Here is a 21,408-nt window from a genome sequence, read left to right on the forward strand (position 1 = left end):
AAATCTACCGCGTTCTTGAGAAGCCAATAGTCGCGAAGATGCTCAAATTCACCGTCATCTGTACAACCTCGAAGGTGCACCACTGTGTTCAGAAGAGTCAAATCGCTCGACCCTGTCCTGCGCCAGATAATTCTGGTCCACGTCCCGTCTGAAGAGTGGTCCCCCCTTCATGCTTGCCGACAGATTTCTCATCTCTGCCATTCTCTCTTGTTACGCCGAATTAAATCGGTTTTTAAACTTTGCCTGATAACGCAGAAGATCCATCACTTTCGCTGATCGTCCTTTTTCTTCAACTCCCAGGTGTCACTACTGTATTTTGAAGTTCATTTGCTGTAGTGTTATGCATTCTCATATTCGCGTAAAATTAGCCCGCGTGTGCGATTTCATTTGTAGTTTTCCATGACCCCGGGTATCGTTCATGTCATTAAATTCTAGAAATTACGAGTAGGTGGGTGGCAGGCTAGTCCGAGCACGTGAGAAGAATTAAGGCGAACGCAAGGCAGGCGACAGAGTTACGAGACCGAGACTGGTCGCTTCCTGTCTGCTCTCTGTACAATCGTATGAAGTACAATTACGAGCGCGAGACAGAGACAAAGCACAGGAGACCGCTCTCGGACCAGGAGTGTCTCGCGACGGACTCAGTACGTAACCAAACTGCTTATGATTCAATCTGAAATAACTCCTGAAATTATCTTCTGCTAATGATAAATGATTCTTTATTAACAGACAGAAAGATCCTTCTTCGCGTCTGGTTTTTGAATATTGAACTCATAGGTTTTCTTTGTTTCTCTCGTAACAAATAACACAGCAACACATCGTCTTCTTCGAGTAACCTTTTTAGAAGCATTTTTGTACTCATTTGTATGTCTCAACAAAACAAAGAAAACAAACACTTTGCCGCATGTCTCGGTCGTCACCTCAAAAGTGTGTGGCGACAAGCTGCGATGTGTCCGTCTCCCGTCTCTGTCGCCTGCCTCGGTCGCTTGTCTCTGTCGCGTGCAGCCAAATTATACCTTAAGACAGTTGCATTTCAGAACTCAACATCAAGAGGGCAGTGTTGTTTCTGTCCGAAAAAATCACAAGGCAATTTCAATTTATTTATGGAGAGAAAAGTATAAAAAAGGTGAGATGTCTCCAGCGGCTTGGGCATTTTCATGAAACTCCGCCCAAGGGCTGAAAAGTCATTATACAGAAAGCGTCTCTGACATCACGAAACCAGGTAAGCAGGAGGCGATCTCGTCATTGGAGAGGAATCTCGCCTTTATCGACCTCAGGCAAAATCTTATCAAACGTCCTTCTGGGAAGATAAACTCGACACACAGTTGACATCTTGAGAGCAGAAGTAATTGATTTCGTGAAATCGGAAGGTCGAGGAACAAAATTGGAGGTCGCACTTCAAAATAAATCGGTGACTCAAACGCGCGGCATTGCAACACACATTCTAATTTAATTAGGAGTGATCAGACCTTTCGTTGCGTAAACCAGGATGTGTTTGAAGGAGAAGTTGATGTAAACACTTCCTGAAACGACTCCTATTAAAATTGTCTCAGCTTTTATTAATCCCTATTTCTGCAGGAAGCTGACTTCGAAGGAACGCATCAACGAGATCATTGGTGTACAGTAACGTACATCAATTATGGCAACACAGATTGCGCAAGCCTACGTAAGAACGTGGAAGTTTCAAGTCTTTGAGAAAGTTTTGTCTAGCAAAGTGTTCCGCTGACTTCTTACCCTGATTTGTCAAAGACTCTTGACGGCACACCGAAAAAATTCGTCTCACGAAAAATCCTTGCCCTGTTAGAATGCAGACACGCGAAAACAAAACTTGTTGAATAAAACTGTCGACGCCCCAAAAGGGAAACTACAAATAAGCGCGCAATTTTTGTGTGAGCGGAGTGCCCAAAGTGACATGCCCACATTTTTGGGTGTATTTTTTCTCTGTATCTATTTCACCTTCGTGTGTGTTGACTGTAATCGGCCCCTGCACCTATCGGACCAGCACAAATGATTTTGGTGGGTGGATTCGTCGTCCTGTCGCTAAAAACGAAGTAACGAGATTTGAAGGTTCTGAATAGATGTCAATATTTACAGAATACCAGTGACACCCGTTCGACTTTTAGTTCGTGATTAGCTCCAATGTATTTCATCTTCTTTCTATGGCGAAGCCTTGACCTCCTCCTCCTCCCATGTGGGAGGTTTCTTTGTCTTTGAAGTGTGCATTTACTCAGTCCAGGTTCGTGGTTCGATTCCCGAACGGGCTGAACCAGGCTTTGGCATTGCGATTAGAGGATATTTGGTACGCCTGACTTCATCCAAATTTAAGTTATTTTATTAATTATTGCATTGTTAAATGAATTAAACTGCAAGAGAGTGGCGACACTCAGTCGCTTGAACGTCTCTCCTCCCGACATTCCGTCTAACGGGAACGTGACTTTAACAAAGCTTTCGCTCTCGTAAAACTTGTTTACGAGGCGAAAACTTAAGCCCTTCCAAGATGTGGAATGACGGTTGCCTCTCACTGCGACTGGAACCAATGAAATTCGAATGTGGCTTTTCGGCGCGTTCATGGGGTGACTTTTGGGTTGACGAATCAGATCGCCGTATTAAATTCAAAATTTAAGAACAGTTACGTTGCGGGGGTATTTATAGCGGGATTGCGTTGGTGCTGGCCCTCAAAAATTTTGGTTTTTCAAGTCAAGCAGACAGTATCTGCTTGTACCTTTAAATTTCAAGTACAAATACAACAGCCGAATCATCGCGCTGCCTTCCGATCAGAGTAATTGGTTGTACGACAGTGTGTCTCGAGGTAACTTCGGTGTGGTCTTCAGTTCCTCAACGCCAGAGATTTCACTTCCTTGGAGCAAATGCCGCTCTAAATATCACAGTCCTCGTATATTTCCTGAGATTCGGAGACTCTTGCCCTCCGACAAAACCTGCACCAAATATCCCTTCATATCCTTCCGCATACCCAAATTTATATCTCGCCCTGTAACCGCACGCAAACCGGGCATCCAAAGTAAGAAGATGGCCGCTGAATTTTGCTTACGAAACATCTCGTTCATGTTCGTAAGGTCCTTTTACGATACATGCCTCCTCTCTGAAGGAAGTTGTTCTTACGGATTTTGAACCCGCGAACCTTGGGTCCAGTGGCGAGCACGCTAACCACTAGTCCACCGAGGGCGAGACTTGACTCTTGATAAATGGCCCAGGTGACAACGTGTGGGGGCCGGCAATCTGTCAACACCATTTTGTATTAATCTGCGAGCCTCGTATAAAACCATCCAAACAGCGATGGACTGGAATCTGGCAGATTTTCATCCTAAGCTGAACAAAAACGCTGAATGTTCAGGAATGTCCGGACCTTTCGTTTTTCGATGGGCTCCGGGCTACTTTTTTTTTTCCAATGAAGTTCGATTCGTGTCTCTAACCTGAGGCCGTCTCAAGGCCGCAATGTGGCCCCTCAGACAGCCGCAGAGTTTCTTGGTACAGCCTGTGACTCGCCACTTCGCGCCGAGAAGAATGGAACGCACAATGGAAATTAACATTTTTCTAGGAACCCGCCTCGTCTTTCGTGACGTCTCGGCAGTGAACAAAAGCTCTTACATAATTGACAGATTCGATTGTAAAGTCGACATAAGAGTTTACGTCTCCGACAGTAGCGAAATATCTTCTGTGCCGACCCCAACGTCTTTGCGCGAGTAATTATGGGTCATGGCTAGTCAACAAAGTTTTGTAGGAACCTACCACCTCCAGTTTCTGGGCAAATGTCACAGAGACTTTGCATCACCAAAAATTATTACTACGCCCAGTTCTTAAGTAAACTCCAGTTTGATTTGAAATATTCCGTATTTTATATATATCAACACTTCAAAGCTCGCTGGTAACTATACGTACCATAACATTTTTACTTATGTACCGTATGATTCTCATTCTAAACAGCGATTATTTCTTCAAACAGCGTTAATCAACTGATATCTGAAATGGTGAAATGTTGTTTTCTTTGCGGTACGGACCGAATTATTATCAACCTTCGGCTTCAAATGGTCAACCAAGTCCGAAAACCTGACCGCCGCTCAGCTCGTCAATAAATTACCCGTCCTTTATGGATCCGAAAGATTCATCACCATGTTCACAAAAGCCCGCTACAGTCCACACCCTCAAACGCTATTTCCTCGAGATCTGTTTTAATACATGGATCTTCTCCCTTCAGGCGTGCTACATGGCACGACCATCTTATTCTCCCGGGTTTTCCTGACATCTGGCGAAGGGCACAAATTATGAAGCTTCTAATTGCGCAATTATCCTGTTCCTGTGTCCTTATAGCCGCAAATATCAGTGAATTAACGACCTTGTTCTGAAGGAAACTCAATTTGTGTTGTCAATGGCAGTGACCAAGTTTCACTCCCACGCAAAGCAGTCTGGTATATTCTAATATTTACGATTCAGACAGTAATCTGAGAGACACAAGACTGCGTAACAAAATGGTAGAGATAATTCCCTGAATTTAATCTGCTCTGAGAATCTTTGTCCTTAAATTTTGACTAGCAACTGACCCTGTGAAGAGCGAACTTGACTTCAGTTCGTACCTCAAAGAAAACAAACTCGATTCCATATCAAAGGTGAACTGGTCTGTCTGCGGGCGACTGCAGTAAAAGGGGGGCTGGAAGTCGACACTGGATGCCTGACAGTGCTCGGTTACGGACCAACATTTCTACGCCTGTGCACGTAAACATCAGATGCAGGCTAATGCATTAAGTTGACATTGCAAGTGTCTGGTGGTAAGGCAGTCCACAATGCGTTCTGCAGAACACTGCAGTTCCACTAAATAATACTGTCGAATGGCGGACTAACTCATTTTATATACAACGTCCTTGCTTTCACAACAATGCACAGTTAATTTTATACAATAAAAATGGAAGTAATGTGTGTGGAGCGTCTGGTTGGGGCGAAGCACATACGACTGCCGAAAATCACGTCATTCCACACGTAGATTCTGCAGTTTCGAGAACAACAATGGACACGAGTCATGTCAAATGCGAGTTAATTAAACGGATTGAAAGAAGTCGCGGTTCTGCTATTGATGAACCCACTGACATCACCAAGTCTTTCTGTTTCGCTTGCATTAGTGAGATGCAGATTCAACAATGAAATTATGTAGGAAATACTTTTACGCAAAAGTATGGGCTGTTCGTTCATACTACGCGAGACTATAAATTCAAAGCCTTAATTGGAAACAATGTGTTCGTCTGGTTTTATGGCACGTCAAAACCCTTGAGCCAGAATGCTTTTGCTGTAGGGAAAGAAGGGCTTAACACAAGGTTGTGAAGACTCAGTTCTGTAAGTTGAAGACCACTCGCTCTTTGTTCGTGGCACTGACCGATTGACATTTGAGATTCGCCTGCGATAATGTAAAATTCCAATGGAATTGTGAAACTGAAGCTCAGGCTTGCGACATCAGTCCACCATATTATCGCGTTTCGTAAGACCAATTATTACTGACCTGCTGCCATTGCGCAAGGCCGTCCCTGAGGAAGACCACATCTGCTATTACCTTCATGGTACACACACGTTTTGAGGTTAGCGCACGTCAACATCGAACTGGATGCAAATGAATGAGTCAACTATAAATGACTGCCGTGTGGCAGAATTTACCGAGGTTCATATGTCACTGTGAACACGATTTCTCTAACCTAAATTCAGTACAGTATAGTTGACCATACCTGGCTGTCTCTATTATCTTGTGTTAAAAGGTGCTGCTTCTTTTGGAGCCGCGGACGACTACATTCCTGATCAAATATTTAGTTTCGACTAGGAACTGCTCCGATTAGTTCCCAGCCTCTCTACACGTGCTTCTCACTCGACGGCTTCCACTAGAATGACTGCCACAGCACAGCTACGTCGACTTTTGAATGCAGCGCCACCCTGTCGGCATTTGTTCTAGTACACAGCGCAGCAGCGTAGGATAGCCGAACGTGAGTCATCTTGTTAGTTAGCAAAAGCACATTACGAGGGCGTTTTAATCAGACCCATCATTAACTGCAACGAAAGAAAAACACAAACAATCGACGGTGTCCAATTTGAAATTCTGATCTCTGATCATATGAAGCAGAATTCTTTTTGAGAAGCTGGCACTCGCTCATCTGCTCAAGACATCGTTTGCCATTGACGGAGCCAGAAGATGCGTTCCTTTGTCTACAAGATTCTTTTCCGGGTCATAGGTGAACGTAACAGGCAGCGGACGAATATTTGTTTTGAGCAAACTTAATGATGCAGTACGGACCGAGCAAAACGTATTTCAGCCAAGAAAAGCTGTTGAGTTGTTCCAATCTTAGGCTGCGGTCACACTGCAAGCGTATTCGCGCGAATTGACGGTCGGGCGTTATCGGGCGAACTACCAAACACGTTACAAGGCCTGTAACCGGTCACACTGCAAGCGAAGTTATCGCGCGTATCGCTCGACATCGCTCGCCGTTCAAACATGTTTGTTTCATTCGCGCGAATAGATGGATACTGAAAAATTAATTCATCTTGTGTTCAATGAGAAGGCTTTGTGGGACCAAAAAATGAAAACTTATCACAACAGAGAGGTTTCAAGGTAGTTATGACATAAAATTAGTGACTAAATATTGCAATTTAAGTTTATTACAAACTCTTCCTTGCTACACCAGTACAAATTCTACATTTATGTTTGTTGAAGTAGTGGATTGTGTGTGGCACAGAAAATTAGGGAACGTTGAACTGTTGGATAATGCTACCTTCACTACTGTTAAAATACTTTTTAAATGTATCTCTGATGTCACAAGCCTGTTGTGCTGACCTATTATTTGATAGTGATTGATTATATTTATTATGCTTGCATTTTGTGGTGTCGACGATGTGATAGATGGATCATAAATACTTTCCTTCTCAATAATATTATTATGTAACAAGCATATGCACTTTACGATTAAATCAGCTTTATCTGGTTCAGAGTAATTGGCTGCAATTATACCGAAGGCACTCCGTGCTCTGGAGAGTCTGTAATTATACATGTGTTCTTCCCTTGATAAAGCTCTTTTTGAATATGGTTTCATCAGATAAGTCTTTAAATGATACGTGTCATCACCTAATAAAACATGAAGTGACACATCAGTTTGAGGAAGATTTGCATTTTGTGGCAATTTCAATGATCCATTTTCGAGGGGTATGTAAAAACTTGATGCAGCGAAGGTTCCTCCATCACTCTGTTTTCCGTGCCAGCCTATATTAACACACACAAATTTATAGTTTGCGTCACAAACAGCTTGCAAAACAATGGAAAAAAATTATTTGTAATTATAAAACTGCGTCCCCGATTTTTCTGGACATTTCAAACGGATATGTTTCCTATCAATGTAGCCCACACAATTAGGAAATTTTCATCTATCAAAGAATTCAGCAGCGTTCTGATGGTGAAATACAGTTTCGGAAATTACTCTGCTTTTTTATTGCTTCCTCAGTAGCATTTAATATGTACTGGTATGTATTCAAACAGTTCTCTTCCTCAACTCCATTTTCATACTGAAGGCTCGCGCCACAAACGTTCGCGCGATGTCACTTGCAGTACTACCACTAAAAGTTCGCCCGAACTTGCTCGATAACGCCCGACAATTAATTCGCGCGAATACGCTTGCAGTGTGACCGCAGCCTACGACGAAGACAAAAAAAAAGAGATGAAAATGTAAATATAGCTTAAGTACATATTGTATGGGCTATATTGGAGTCTGTACTCGAGTACCATGCTGATATGTTGGATGCCGATGATCATACCAAACACTGGCTACATAGGCATTATTCTTGCCTAGAACTGTCTAAATGAAAGCCTCCCTTTTAAGTATATAATATTGGCTGCGCAGACGTCTCGCCTCGTGTCCATGTTCCTGATTCTATAGACGCCTCTGAAAAAATTTGTAACACTGACAAGGTCTCGTTCTTGGGCCTATATTAATGATCATATAGCCATCCCACAAGGTGCCCGTATCTCTTGACTGCACAGTCCTCTCACCACCTAAAGTAGTGCGTACAAGTGTGACTCTCGTGGGTCCTATAGTTGTGATGTCACTGCCCTCATTACCGACTTAATATATGCCTAGCATCACATCTATAATATTCCTTCGACTAACAGCAGTATCCATAGGGAAATCTACCCCCATGACTATATTATTGAAAATATAGAAGCCTTGCCTCACTCTTAACACTCCCCAACAGGGTCCTCATTCCATTCCATTCGAAATATAGCCCTAAATAAGTAGGTGGAAGTTTCACATGCCAGCATCAGGGCTAGGCTACAATTGTCCCAAATTTTACTTACAGGACAATACTGAAGAGCAATGTTGTTCTGGATGGATACAGTGGCATGGGATGTAAAGATTAAATTTTTAAATCCTTGGCTCAACAGATTGGTATGGCAAGAAGACATCACCTGTGTGTGCAGTGAAAGCTGTTTTCAATAGACTGGACTGGCCATAAACCCAGCACAGCATAGTCGTCTACTAGACGCTGGGAATGGCTGTTCCTTGCTGTAACATCCATTGTTCAGATTGAACCTTTAGGCCTCTAGAAAATGAATCCAAGGATCAGACACAATGCATCACAATTAACCTGACACTGGAACTGAACATGGATTCACATTCTTGTACAGTTAGTTCAATGGGACATGGGCTATGGGTTTTGCAATATTCATTTGAGTGGTAAACAACTTAAGTCCTTAGCTCATGTCCCATTAAACCTGCTGTACTTATTTCTCCATTTGCCACCACGAAATGGCAGATGTCACATCTTTGTGATGATTAGACATCATAGTTAATTCTGTGAAAGGTAAACAAAGTCAAGAACTCTTCAAACTGGCTAGTTTAAGTGAAACAGCTCATCCAAAACTTTCTCACTTTAAAAGTTTTAAGTGGTGGTGATAAAATTTCCCTTGCGATGCCTGTTTTCCCAAGATGAATCATGAGAACTTCAATTTCAGAAATAATTTTACCAGTGGAAGTAGTGTTGCATTCACGAATTTGAGGAAGACAATTGCCAATCTGATGTAACAGCATTAGTAGCCAAAATTCAAGAGCAAACTTCTCAATTAATACTGTAAGGAATAATTTATTTGAAATACATCACAGAAACAAACACAGGACTTTAAAAAGGTTTTGCCATACTAAACTTGAAATGGACCCATGGCCAATGACACTGGTCATGAGAACATGACAACAGCCATTTGTCATGAACATATGTCCATGTCCATGATGACACCCCTCTTAAGGATGCTGGGACACTTGTCTTGATGGCATTGGAGGGTTCACAATAACTTGTGCACTTATGATGTCAGATTCCTTGAACACCAGCATCAGGTGCTCACTGATGTCATGGATGGATTCTGTAACTGGAATGCAAGCATTTGACCATGTCAAAATGTTCAATTTGTTCTTATGCGCCTTTTTCTGTTGTACAGTTCGTGGTTGACTGCTGGTGTGTAATGTACACAGCCACATTATCGCCTGTGACAGGCTGTCTTTGCCAGTAGCACCATGAGCAGGTTGAACGTGAAAGAACCCTCATACAAGTGACTAATATTAAATTAGTTAGTTACAAGAAGAAAGACTAGACCACTTACTACAGAAGACCCAAGTACCAAGACATTGTACCTGAATTGTTTACTGAATATAAACCTACTGCGAAGAGAGATATCGGATGCCCACAGACAAAGTAAGAAGATCAACTGCAGCTTCCAGAGTATGAAAGGCGAAGATCACGTGTGCACGCCATTATAAAAACATCAAAAACCTAAATCTTCTAACGTACTTCACTTAATAAACAATGATTTTTACCCCTAGTATACACCAAATAAAATTTAAAATAAAAGAATATTCTACATCTATACTCAAGAGTTTAACATACAGAAGAGGCTGTAGACTGCACATACAACAGGGATTAAGTTTGCACTAATAAAACATTTTCTTGTCAAAATCAGGATTCAATACCGAGTATGATAGTGAGGAAACTTGAAGGTGTTCTGTGGATAAAATTAAAATTCAAGATAGCAGGTAGCAATCATTAAAATATATTAAGTATAAAAAATTAACAACATTCAACACTGAACAGTACAAATTAGTGTTAGAAATAAAAATAAATGTCTGATAAAAAAATATAGTTGTTGATTAGAATGTAATAGCACCATGCAAGTACATGAACTTCCCTCTGTTTAGTTTGGTTTTGCATATGGACCATTATGCGGCAAGACGGCACAGACTAAAGGCAGATCATACACATGTGAAATACTTAAATGAATATGAATGTCTCAGCCATCCTGGCTCTCGATCGCACAAGTACTCTGTGTGGACGTACCTTCATTTGAGACTACACCACAGCTACAGCGTACTCCATCATGTTACATGACACATCAGTAAAAGGGGTTAAGCAAGTATTTAATGATGTCATCAGGAATTAACCATCATCTGTCATTTGACCATTGTCTCGTGCTGGTCGACGCAAACTGACCAAACTTGGACACTCTTTAGTAGAAGGCATGAAGCTCAAAGCACGTCTCACGCGATCTGACTGTCGTACCTGATGCCCCATTACCTGCAACACACCACCACTTTACTGTCTTGGGACAAAAATATACGACAAAACTTGTTAAAATGGTAGAAAGAAAATTAAGAGATGGGAGACTGAATTTTAGGTTACCTTCATACTAATGGGGTAGAAAAAGGGATTCAGACTGCCACAAAAACGTGCCAATGATGTGGACACAGAGAATCTTCAATTTATATGTCAATGCTTTTTCAGTTTATTTCAGTAATCATACTCATGTAAAATGCTGCATTTCATATTCAAATATCACATAACTCAACGTGGATGGTAAAAATGTTGCAATGATAACTTGCTTTCTTCCTTGGTAACTGAAAGTTCACTAATAAAAGTTTTAAATAAGAAAATCTGTTGATAAAAAGCAAAATTAAAATGTATGCTTTTGAACTGAAATGGCTGGCACTTTGGAAATATGCCCGGATATGAATCAAGGAAAGAAGATGACGTTCGAGGAATTAAAGCGAGAAGCCGAGAATAGGGACAACTGGAGAGCTCTTTCTGGGCAGAGCAATGGACCTGTCGTAAGACAGAACACTTAATAATAATAATAATGAATCAAACACTGGAAGCTTTAGCAAATTTGTCGACCCTGACAAGTGGTGTTACAAGTTAAACTAGTTCATATTCACATGTGATATAAATGTCTATAGAAACTTCTTGATCTACAAAAATGTCAACATGAAGTTTTACTACTAAACTCAGGACAACTGCAAATTGACTTCTAATGATTTTACTGACCCTGAGCTGCGCTTCAAGCACCTCTTTTGACTTCTCGGAGACCATGATCTTGTCCCTCGCAAAATTAAGCTCTGTATCCAGCTGCAGCCGGTCCTCTTCAAGCTGCCTCAATCGCTTCTCTGCCTCTGTACAAACAAAGCAAAACTACAACAGAGAAAGAGGCTTTAGTGCATAAGAAACTGTACAGCAGTCATGACCAAACCACGCATTTCGCCTATGTCACTAGCTTGCAGGTAGAAGGAAAACAAATGCATATACTGTGTAAACTAAAAATATTACTTGAAACAGTAATACACAGCCACTGTGAAATAATGTTTATGGTTTAGACAGTATATGCTTCCTTACCTGCTACCCCTCCCACCCTCTGACCACTGACAATTCACCTGCACAACATTAGCCCAGCAAAGTTGTTGCTTCTTAAGGAGCACCAACTCATTATGCACGGTTCATCCCTATCCATAAAAGTCTCCTGACCTCAAACTATGTAACATTTACTGTTCGTTATGGATGAAGGTCTGGCTAAGGGGCTGCGACTTCAATGATAGAGCACAACCAGCATGGACACCTAAATAGCTGTGAAGTGTTTATAAATGAATTTTGTAATACAAAGAACACAGACACATGCATAATCCAACTTCAAAGTTAGCACAACTGAACACAATTTATCAATCTTTATGGTACAACACAGCCTCTTGCCTGTGTTACGCCACTGCTGGCTACGCTAATTTCGTGGCCACAGGGGGTTGGTCTCCCTCTCATGCAGACTGAGGGCACAGTTACAGTTCTCTTCCACCTTCTTCCAGAAGGTTTTTAGCAATGAAAGTCTAAAACCTATGGATCTTTCTTCTTCTGCAGAGAGAAGCAAGATTGAGAACTGTCAAGATATGATTTTTTACTGAGCCTCCAAAACATAAATCAGAAAATAAGAACTTACAGAAATGGAGTTCCCATCTGACATTGCCTCAGATTCACATAGTACAGTACTAATGCAGAGGAAGAGGCTGTATGAAGCTCACGAGAAATGGCTCCTATATAACGTGATCAAACATCCAATGAACCAGGGGACCTCAACCTATAAATCATGGGTTGGATGCAGCCCATCACACCTCGTCATGTTGACGAACATCTTGGTCAATATTTACATTTCTGACCCATGTGTCAAAATAGGCAGGTGATGTGTTTTAATCTTTGCTGACATTTTACAGTCCCAGAACAACTCACTAAAGCTTCTCGGTTCTACAAAATTAAACTGACAAATTAAATTACTGTTCTGTTCATAAATCAGAATGTAACTGAAGAAGGGGGTAGGGAGAGCGAAAAGAAATGAGAAGAATATGAGTCCATACCTAGCAGTTTAGTTTCTTTCTCATGTTGTCTCGTCTCAAATTCCCGTCTCTTCTCTCGCTCTTGTTCAAGTAAAATTCTTTGCTCGTCTTGCAGCTGCTCCAATTCCTCACGTTTCTCCCACTCTTCCCTTAGAACTCTGCACAAATATTGTGAAATGTTAATTATCCAACACAATATATATATTTTTAAATATTGTGATAAAAATACAAGGTGCTCATCATAATTGAGGCTTGGATTCCACTAGCACAAAAATGCTAAATGCATGACATGCCGCAGCAGACTTCACATCATTATCTGTCTGAGTTGTATCTTTACTTACTTTGCTGCACTCTCAGCCACATTATTCCTTCACCTGTGACAACTTCTCAGTGCTGTCAGGGCCAACTGAAATTATGATCGTTGGAAACGAAATGTAAAAAAAGTGAGATGTCAGGTTTTTAAGGTGTAGATGTCTATTATGTCTGCTAAATTGTGATGCGATGTACGCATGTGAGGCTAGGTTACCAACATTCTGGCATCAAAATCAACAATGAAAGAAAGTGGTTGCAATCATTTGCTGTGTTGCTTTCTCATGGGCAAAAAGCACACACAAAATTTTTTTCCACAAATTTAAAAATTTGTAGAATTTATAACGGTTCACTTGGCTGCATGGATTATTTACTTTAGGACCATGATGAGATCAATTCCGACCTTTCTGGGTTTGTACATGTCCAAAAAATAAATATGTATAAGAACCATCAAGCAATTATTATTTAACATTGTTCTTTTTCAACTGCTATAGTTTTTATATATATATATATATATATATATATATATATATAGAGACAGGAAAATGATTATGCATGTCAAGTAGGCAAGGATTTCAATGTCAAGGTACTATCCTGGTATTTGCTTGAGGAGACTAACAAAAACCATGAGTAACCAGAGTAATCAATAATATGGCTGATACATCAATTGAAAAAAAAACTTGCTAAAGAGCTGTAAAAATAATGAATAAAGTTGTGTAGAAGCACTGGTAATTCCAGTGGTACCCCACAATTAAACTCGAAGATCATGCATTCTACCACAGAACACTATATGTGTTAATAGTGCTAAGAGGTGTTCTGCAGTTAAATGCAAAGCGCATGTGCTCTTTCTAATTGTCCCAAAGGTATTCCTCAACTTCTCACCAAAGGATGGAAACAGATCTAGTTTCCAAAATATTGTGGTCTGTACTGAATACCAGAAATGGATAAAGTCCTGAAACCCAGCAACACTAATCAATACAACGTGCTCACCTAGCCTGCAAGTTTCGTACAATCTCTTCGTCCCGCTTGGCTTGTGTCTCCTCTTCCAGCAATTTTTCAAGTCTGGCACGAACATTTTCCAGCTCCTGCAGCTTCCGTTCTTCTTCAAGATGAACGGCCTCCAGGGCTCGCGCCTGACTCTCGGCTGCTACCCGAGCCTAACACAGACAAGTGTGGAGGTGATGTGCTGTCTTCCAAAATGTAAAGTACATTTTAGTGAAGTGATACTTTTCACAGACTATGAGAGTGGTTCAGTCCAGTTTGAACTTAAAAAAGTATGTATTTTATTCAACTCAATAAAATCTTTTAGTAAAGCTGAACATAAAATGTAGACACATTTAATTAATGTGCAAATGCCGAATAATTTTTCACAGCTGCAAAGAACAATTCCAAACAGAAAGAAGTACACATGATAAAATCTTCTTGGGCTGTCGACTGATTCAAATTGGAGCACAAGCTGTCATCTTAAAAAACACCAGGAAGGTTACCAGTGGCGTGGAAAGATCAGTCCTAATTCTACCAACGAAGACAACGGAAACGTTGCAGGAAAATTGCCATTCTCAAGCAACACCAAAACAACACAAGTAATAAAGACTTTAAGCAGAACAGGAAGTATTATTGGTCCTAAGGAAAGGGAACAATGGATGCATAATTTGCAACCAGGTGAGATGGTAATGATGAACACCAACAACTACCATGAGAAATTCAATACCAGCATAAAGGTTGCTACCAAAGGGTCCACATAAAGAAATTAGGGAGAAAAATCACTAGTCACCAGGAAGTCAGGATTAACCGAAACATCAAAAATTCAGCTTCAGTACTTCAGCCCAAAGAAGACTTCTTCTTCTTCTGGTGCCTTGGCCATTATCGATTGTTGGCAATCGTGTTGGACAGAAGACAGCCATCTAAGCACAACATACTTGGGGAATTACCATTTTTTCAGCTTGCAACTGGGCACGGGTCTGTTCCATATCAAAAAGATGACTGCTACGACGGCGGATTTCTTCGATGCGGCGGTTCTTTTCTGCCACATCACGCTGCTGCTGGCGACGGTGGGCCTGCAGACGCTGATATCCAGTACCAGAACTATGAGCTATAGCAGTCTGCAAAGCAGACAGCCACTGCAACCTGCTGCAGTGATCTGCTGCTGCCAACTCAATGTTACGCTCTCCTGTATACAGCACGAACCTCTGCACCTGTCAAGTGAATATGAGAGATTCTTTACAATCAGAATAATTGTGAACAACTTGCAGCAAATATAAATTTTGACTTTCTGGCCCCTGCAGTATAATGGGGCCAACCCCATTTTTAAGTGTGGCATAAAATAAGGTGAAAGCCAAAGTAACAGAAAGTGTGTGTGTGTGTGTTCTGAATTTACAATAAATGAAAGAAGAACAGAAATTATGGTAACACATGGCGATGAAGAAATATAAACAATAATACTGGTTCTTGGGTTTTCAGGGTAGTAATGGAGACAAAGAGGGGTGGGGGTAAGAGGGAGAAAGGATGTGCATGTTCTCAAGTAGACTGAACCGGCTGGTAATGTAATTGATAAATAATTGTGCACACAGCACAAGATTAAGTGAGGCAAATGACTGGAGCTAATCTGCTGTGCTCAGGAAATACTGGTTTGAAAAAATGTATATGGAGGGGGAGGGCAGATGAAATATTTCTAAACGTGTTACGAAGAACCCATGGGAATACTGTGTATTCTGGTACGGTGTACACTTCCCTGGCTTGTCAATAAAAGACTACACTGATTATTTTACGTGGACAACATTAATTTCAAACTATACAAATCAAGTGGTCCTAAAGCCTTCTTTAAGTACTGTACACCAATAATTACAATTCAGGTGCTTTAGGTCCATGGTAGCATAATGAACTCGTACATGTGGGGTCACAGGATCAAATCCTGCTGAAGATAATTTCTTTTATTCAGCATCCATGTTGTTACATCACATTATACAAAAAATATCCTTCCAAAATTTTGTATTTTTCAAAAATCTGTAACCAAACACCTCTGTATGGCCATACTGCAAGAAGGGATGGCACTGACTCCTTTATAATTGTACAAATTGTACTCATATATATCATATTATTATGGCTTATTTAACATCCTCGTGTCATGTGACTAACCTGTTGATCCATGGAATATAATAAGGGGGGGGGGGGAGTTGTGTGTGTGTGCGCGTGTGTGCAGGAATTATTTCCTTACGCAGAACTGACCAGCTGATCTGTGTAACGAAGACATGTTGTGTTTTCTTTGTGGTACAGGCTGAAACTTCAAATAATATTCAGATAACCTTCAGTTTCAAAGGTTTAATAATGTTAAGCAGACTGAAATACAGCTGAAACATTAGTACCTCAGCCCAGTTCATTAGAGGCCGAGACTGCCAATGAAAACTTCAAAATACATAAACCACCAGGTGTTGATGAAATTCTAGAACTGAGGAGGCAAGAGGTAAAACATTATATGTGACTTACAGATCACAGATGATACAGGAATAAAATGCTGCTACTACCATAAAACACAAATGAATAACCCAATATTGAGAGGAAGGTTAAGGAACATTTTCAATTTCAAAACTGAAGCCAGTGCTGCCACCTGATGAAAGAAAGTCTTGGAACTTTACTTCCAGACACAAATCAAACTAACCTGGCTGACTGCACCAGAACACCATCACATTTAGTCACATGAGACACATTTTTACATATAACTATAGTAAAATTCAGGAAGTACTTTGCTATCACACTAACCTTGTCTCGCCCAGTGTTAGAGCACGCATCTACACGACAATGTGCATTAAGAGTAATGGTTCCACAATGTTCTCGCTCATCTTGTGCTTTGTAATAATTCAGTTCTGTAGGCTGCAGGACAAACAAGTACTCCCGCAGAGTTGGCAGTAAGTAGCCCCGTTTCAATAGGGGACCCTTCTTGATCACGTCATACAAGTACATGTTGTACATATCAGTAACTGCCTCATCAATACCGTCCTGCTCCAAACTGCTCCTGTCCACATCTCTAGCACTGCATCTTGCTTCGAGAATAGCAAGAAACGTTGAGAAACGGAATGCTGACGTCACGCCAGCTATGGAATCAAACCCTGATAAAGAAGCATCATTTTCAGACAATCCCAATGCAGACTCCAGCTGGCAAGCTACACTTTGAGCTTCTGAAAGATGAAGAAGAACCTGCAACGTGAATTTATAATGACGATAAGTTAAGAGATGTACGCAGAGCATCAGAATTCAGGCACATTCTCAAGAGTATGAATTATCTCTGGCAAAGGCACGAGAGATGTCTGCATTCGTGTGGGTATTCTCCACCCTCACTTCCACATGTCACCAGTTCTTGAGTTGTTACACACATACAGACAGACGGACAGACAGATGCTGTGAAGGCAATAGCCCAATTCTTCCAATTTTTAATTGTGAATTACCCTAAAAATAGATATAGGATCAAAGGAGTCACAAACACAACATCCAGGGAAACCTTCCCCCCCCCCCCCCCCCCCCAGGGAACAATTGGGTGCTAATATTATTTTTACCTGAAAACAATCATGGAAGTCAGTACTATTGTCTGGTAGTAATTCAGCAAGGAGACAGAAGATTCGGAATAACTTGTATACACAATGATCTTGAAACAAAGAGTGTTCTCTCTGATCCAAGTAACGTTTCTGACAGACCAGCCAGCAAACTTCATCAATTCTTTCTTCCAAATCTCTTAGTACACTCAGAGACAAGGCAGAGTCAGGAAAGGATGAAAAAACCTAAAAACATGTGCATCAATTTAATCAAGTAGTACTTCTCACAGTAAGTTGCATTTTCATCAAACAACACACAATTAACACTGTATAACTTGTTATAATTGCAAAGAAATGTTGACGTGATACTGGGAAAAAAATTGAAATTAAGTTCTGACAGTAGCAACTCTGATAGCAAGAAATGCAAACAAGACTATGGTAAGTCTGACAGAGTCTGGAGTTTTGTGTTGATGCATTTGGCAGGGATCAGGCTGCAATCACCAGGAAGATGTTTTCACACTTGATTTAGTTTACAAAGAAGTTTTATAAATTTTGTACTTTTAATGTAATTTACAAAGATAATGCTGTAATAAACTGTATTACTATTCAACACCAAAAGTTTCATTTGTATCAAATTTGTCAGGTCATACACTAGTAAGAACTTTACGTTATCAAACCAAACCAAACCTAACCTAATATGGTACATGGAATATTACTGACCCCATATTTTTGGTCTGCTTGTGGACATTAATATAAAACAGCAGTGCCATTGCACAGCCACATTTTCCTTCTGTCAGCTACTTTGCAAACACACACAGAAATTATGCTTAAAGAGCTATAGTTCATTAATGATTCCTAGATGTTTATGTTCATTATAAGTACCTCTTTTTGAAGATAATATCTGTAATGTTCAAAGTTCAGGTTTGATGTACTGCGAAAATGTTCCAATCCTTTTTCAACTCCATAGATATCTAATAAAGTGCCAATGTTTGCAGTCAAGACCTGCAGAATAAGAACACAAGTTATTCGAACAGCCAGTCAGGGCTGACAACAAAGAAAGGGAATCACAAGAGTTGGTATCTTGGGATCTGGGTTGTATCAGCAATGCTGGAGAAGCAAAACATGTCATTTGCAAGTTCTCATGGCCTGGGGTACAAGAAGAAAAATAATATGAAACAACTGTACAGTGCAGTTCAAAGTCATATTCTTAGAGACACAGCAATGGCCCTATGCTAATCACAGTTTGAACTATCCTTCATTCAAGCAGCTGATGGTATCAATAACACAATATCTTCCGCTGTAGCCCTCAAAAACACAGTATTCTACACTATTTCAGCCTGTCAAAAGAAATACTGTTAGGTATTATGAGGCATTACAGGCACTTGATGCAACATCCAAAAAACCCTGGATCTACCCAACCATACATCAGATAGAGAACCACAAGCAAATGGGTACATGTTGTGAGAAGTATGATGATAATGTATACAGAGACATGCTGGAAGAAACAAAATATAAATAAAGCACAAAGATAACAATGGACAAAAACATTTTATCTCCACTTCAACTACTGATCTCCCTTTACGGCTCTGAACTGGATAAAAATCTTCTGCAAGCTGCCAGCCAGTATCACAAAGGGTAAAAGAACATTTAGTACAGTATCCTTAGTAAACAATGTCCTGCAACTGTGTCAAAAGCATCTGATGAAAAGTACAAGTTATGTAATTACTTTTACAATGGCAAGTTTATTTCAACAGACACAGACAGAAACCATTTGCAACAAGAAGAGCTAAAAACAGAGCATATTTTTTTTCGTTTTAAAACATATGTACTCCTCAAGTTTTTGTACCCATTCTTTTTAATTGCGTTGCTGAAAATTTTCTAAAAGGTTCTGCAAGATCAAATAACATTTTTGATGTTAGCCTTTACGTGGGAGTATGCAGGCAACCTACAAAACCAGTTGTCCCTAAGGTACTGTTGACTCTCCACACCCCTAGCCACACCTACATTTTAAATATCAATTTTGATATGGGTACAGAAAATTCAAGTTATCTAAAAATATTCTACGTACACTACCTTAAGCTTTGATTTCATAACAAACCCATTGTTATCTGTAGCCAAAGAATTGAATGCATGCCAGATGCTATTTGTTACGTTCCTAAACAAAACAGACATCCTTCAACACACGATATATGCAACAAATTACATAAAACATCACATCACTTTCTGCGAACATAGTACCAACATCATGGATTATATAAAGCATACAAATTCGGCTCACAGCGTAAATTTACACCCACAGCAAAGGATGACACCAAAATTATTACTATAACAATATAAGAATTGACGGTCAATACACCAAATAATATAAGCAATTCACCTAAATTTGAAATTGTATATTAACACAACTTCAAAATAAATCAGCACGATTGGTCTCCCTGGACTAGTCCCAGGAAACATCACGGCAAATGACAACGGTCTGCGACATCCAAGGTTAAGCCCAGGTGCATAACTCCAAACCTACGGCACACAGCTTAGCCGTGTCAAATGTCCTGTGCCCTGTGAGCGATTCACAAATGAACACAAAGGCGACGTGACAATATCGCAGTCGGTAAAAACGTTAACTACTATCCAACCTTCAAAATGTTTCCTCCCACCCCATAGAGACAATACAAATGCCAAAAACAATTTTAAAACCATAATATCGTAAGTAATCATGTATCGGGGGAATTTCATCCAACTTTGGGGTAAAAATAAATGTGTATAATCATTTTCACATAAATTTTATCCATCCATTGATGGTATCCTAAGAAGGCCATATCCTTCAAAATGGCATAATTAAAATAACAATTTCATCCATATCAACACATAGTCCCCTTATTGAAATGTACTGAACCATGATGAAGTCTGATATTCATAAGGGCAGTATTCAGTTGAGGTTTGAAAATTGTCAATGAAAAATTTCTTACAAAATAACCGGGCAAGTAATATATTAATGAACTAAAATTGTGCAATATATCAGTCACAAGAATCTGTATAGCGATATAATAATCATAAATAAAATATGGTCGCTTTTACGCAGGTCTTGTTGCTATTAGAAGCAATTACTTCCATACTTACCAGCTGTTTCACTGTTCGGCAATTATCCTCCATATTCAACAATTACATTATTTACTTTTCGACCTTATTACAGACAGCTATCCAGAATTTCTGAAAGTAATACAACCATCATTTTCACAAACCACTAATTCACCAATACTAAACTATAAACAAACGAACTCACTATACACCATTTCGCTTACATACTACTAAGCATATACGTTCATTATATTCACTGTGAATAACAATATTGTATGCACATGTAACACATATATTTTACTTCTTTCTTAGTGCAGCTACAGCTGATGCAAAGCCCTTCACAGGGGCAAAATTTATGAGTCTGAATTTTCGTCTTCTGCAGTTCGTTTTGATGCACACTTCCAATCACTGGAAACTTCTTTTGCTCCAAAATGTAACTCACCACTGCAAGCTAGCATGGTCCACACTTTACTCTGCCACTAGTTTCCCAGAAATTAAACAAGTTTGAGTCTTCCTTTCTTCATTCAGCAGCAGCAGCAGTTCAAAGAAATATTTTGAAAGCATGTTTGACTGTTGTATAAATATTTACTTTTTGTGAATTCAGCTGCAGCAATCTTGACCCCTTATTATGTAATACAGTCCTTGATAAAATCAACTGGATCTTTTGTCAGTTTTGGTTGCCATGGATTGAATGTGGTGTGGTTTGTTCCTAAGGAGTATTTTCTTGCTGTAATGTTTGATTACTGCCATGCAGCTGTTATACATATAGTCACATAATTCTGCACTTAAAGTACCAACAACCTGTAGCCAAAACTGATGTGTTTCACTATTTCGAT

At 40.0% G+C, this 21,408-nt stretch overlaps 2 protein-coding genes and 1 long non-coding RNA gene across 8 annotated transcripts in view; 1 reads left to right on the forward strand and 2 right to left on the reverse strand.

The window, feature by feature from the left end:
* lama (phospholipase B domain containing lamina ancestor) overlaps positions 1-5,891 on the reverse strand; it is a 22,830-nt gene extending 16,939 nt beyond the window's left edge. The window contains exon 1 of one of the 4 annotated variants that reach the window (XM_022086447.2): positions 5,721-5,891. The gene's annotated coding sequence lies outside the window, so the exon portion shown is untranslated. The remainder of the gene's footprint in view (positions 1-5,720) is intronic. The other 3 variants (XM_087351307.1, XM_087351306.1, XM_022086440.2) reach the window with 3 other exon arrangements.
* LOC147873389 (uncharacterized) lies at positions 5,846-10,435 on the forward strand. The gene is made up of 2 exons (XR_015535777.1): positions 5,846-5,972; positions 8,417-10,435. It is a non-coding gene; the product is annotated as an uncharacterized LOC147873389 (long non-coding RNA).
* On the reverse strand, positions 9,095-19,728 carry LOC110841161 (differentially expressed in FDCP 6). Of its 3 annotated transcripts, XR_002547124.2 has the most exons (10): positions 19,571-19,726; positions 18,380-18,499; positions 17,522-17,743; positions 16,731-17,165; positions 14,906-15,169; positions 13,965-14,131; positions 12,687-12,823; positions 11,341-11,465; positions 10,357-10,593; positions 9,095-9,394 (listed from the first exon to the last, which is right to left on the reverse strand). XR_002547124.2 is itself a non-coding variant. In XM_022086456.2 (9 exons), exons 1-9 carry the CDS (start codon positions 19,667-19,669, stop codon positions 10,456-10,458), a joined length of 1,707 nt encoding a protein of 568 aa, XP_021942148.2. In that variant the 5' UTR covers positions 19,670-19,726; the 3' UTR covers positions 10,050-10,455. The 3 variants fall into 3 exon arrangements, 1 of the variants encoding a protein (XP_021942148.2); XM_022086456.2 differs by lacking the exon at positions 9,095-9,394 and having other exon boundaries at positions 10,050-10,593; XR_002547128.2 differs by lacking the exon at positions 9,095-9,394 and having other exon boundaries at positions 10,453-10,593; positions 11,341-11,484; positions 19,571-19,728.
* Between the last annotated feature and the right edge of the window lie 1,680 nt (positions 19,729-21,408).

Source organism: Zootermopsis nevadensis, unplaced genomic scaffold (assembly GCF_977971745.1).
Source record: "Zootermopsis nevadensis isolate Lab colony 2312 unplaced genomic scaffold, Znev_1.0 Znev_ptg000019l, whole genome shotgun sequence".
Lineage (NCBI taxonomy): Eukaryota > Metazoa > Arthropoda > Insecta > Blattodea > Termopsidae > Zootermopsis > Zootermopsis nevadensis.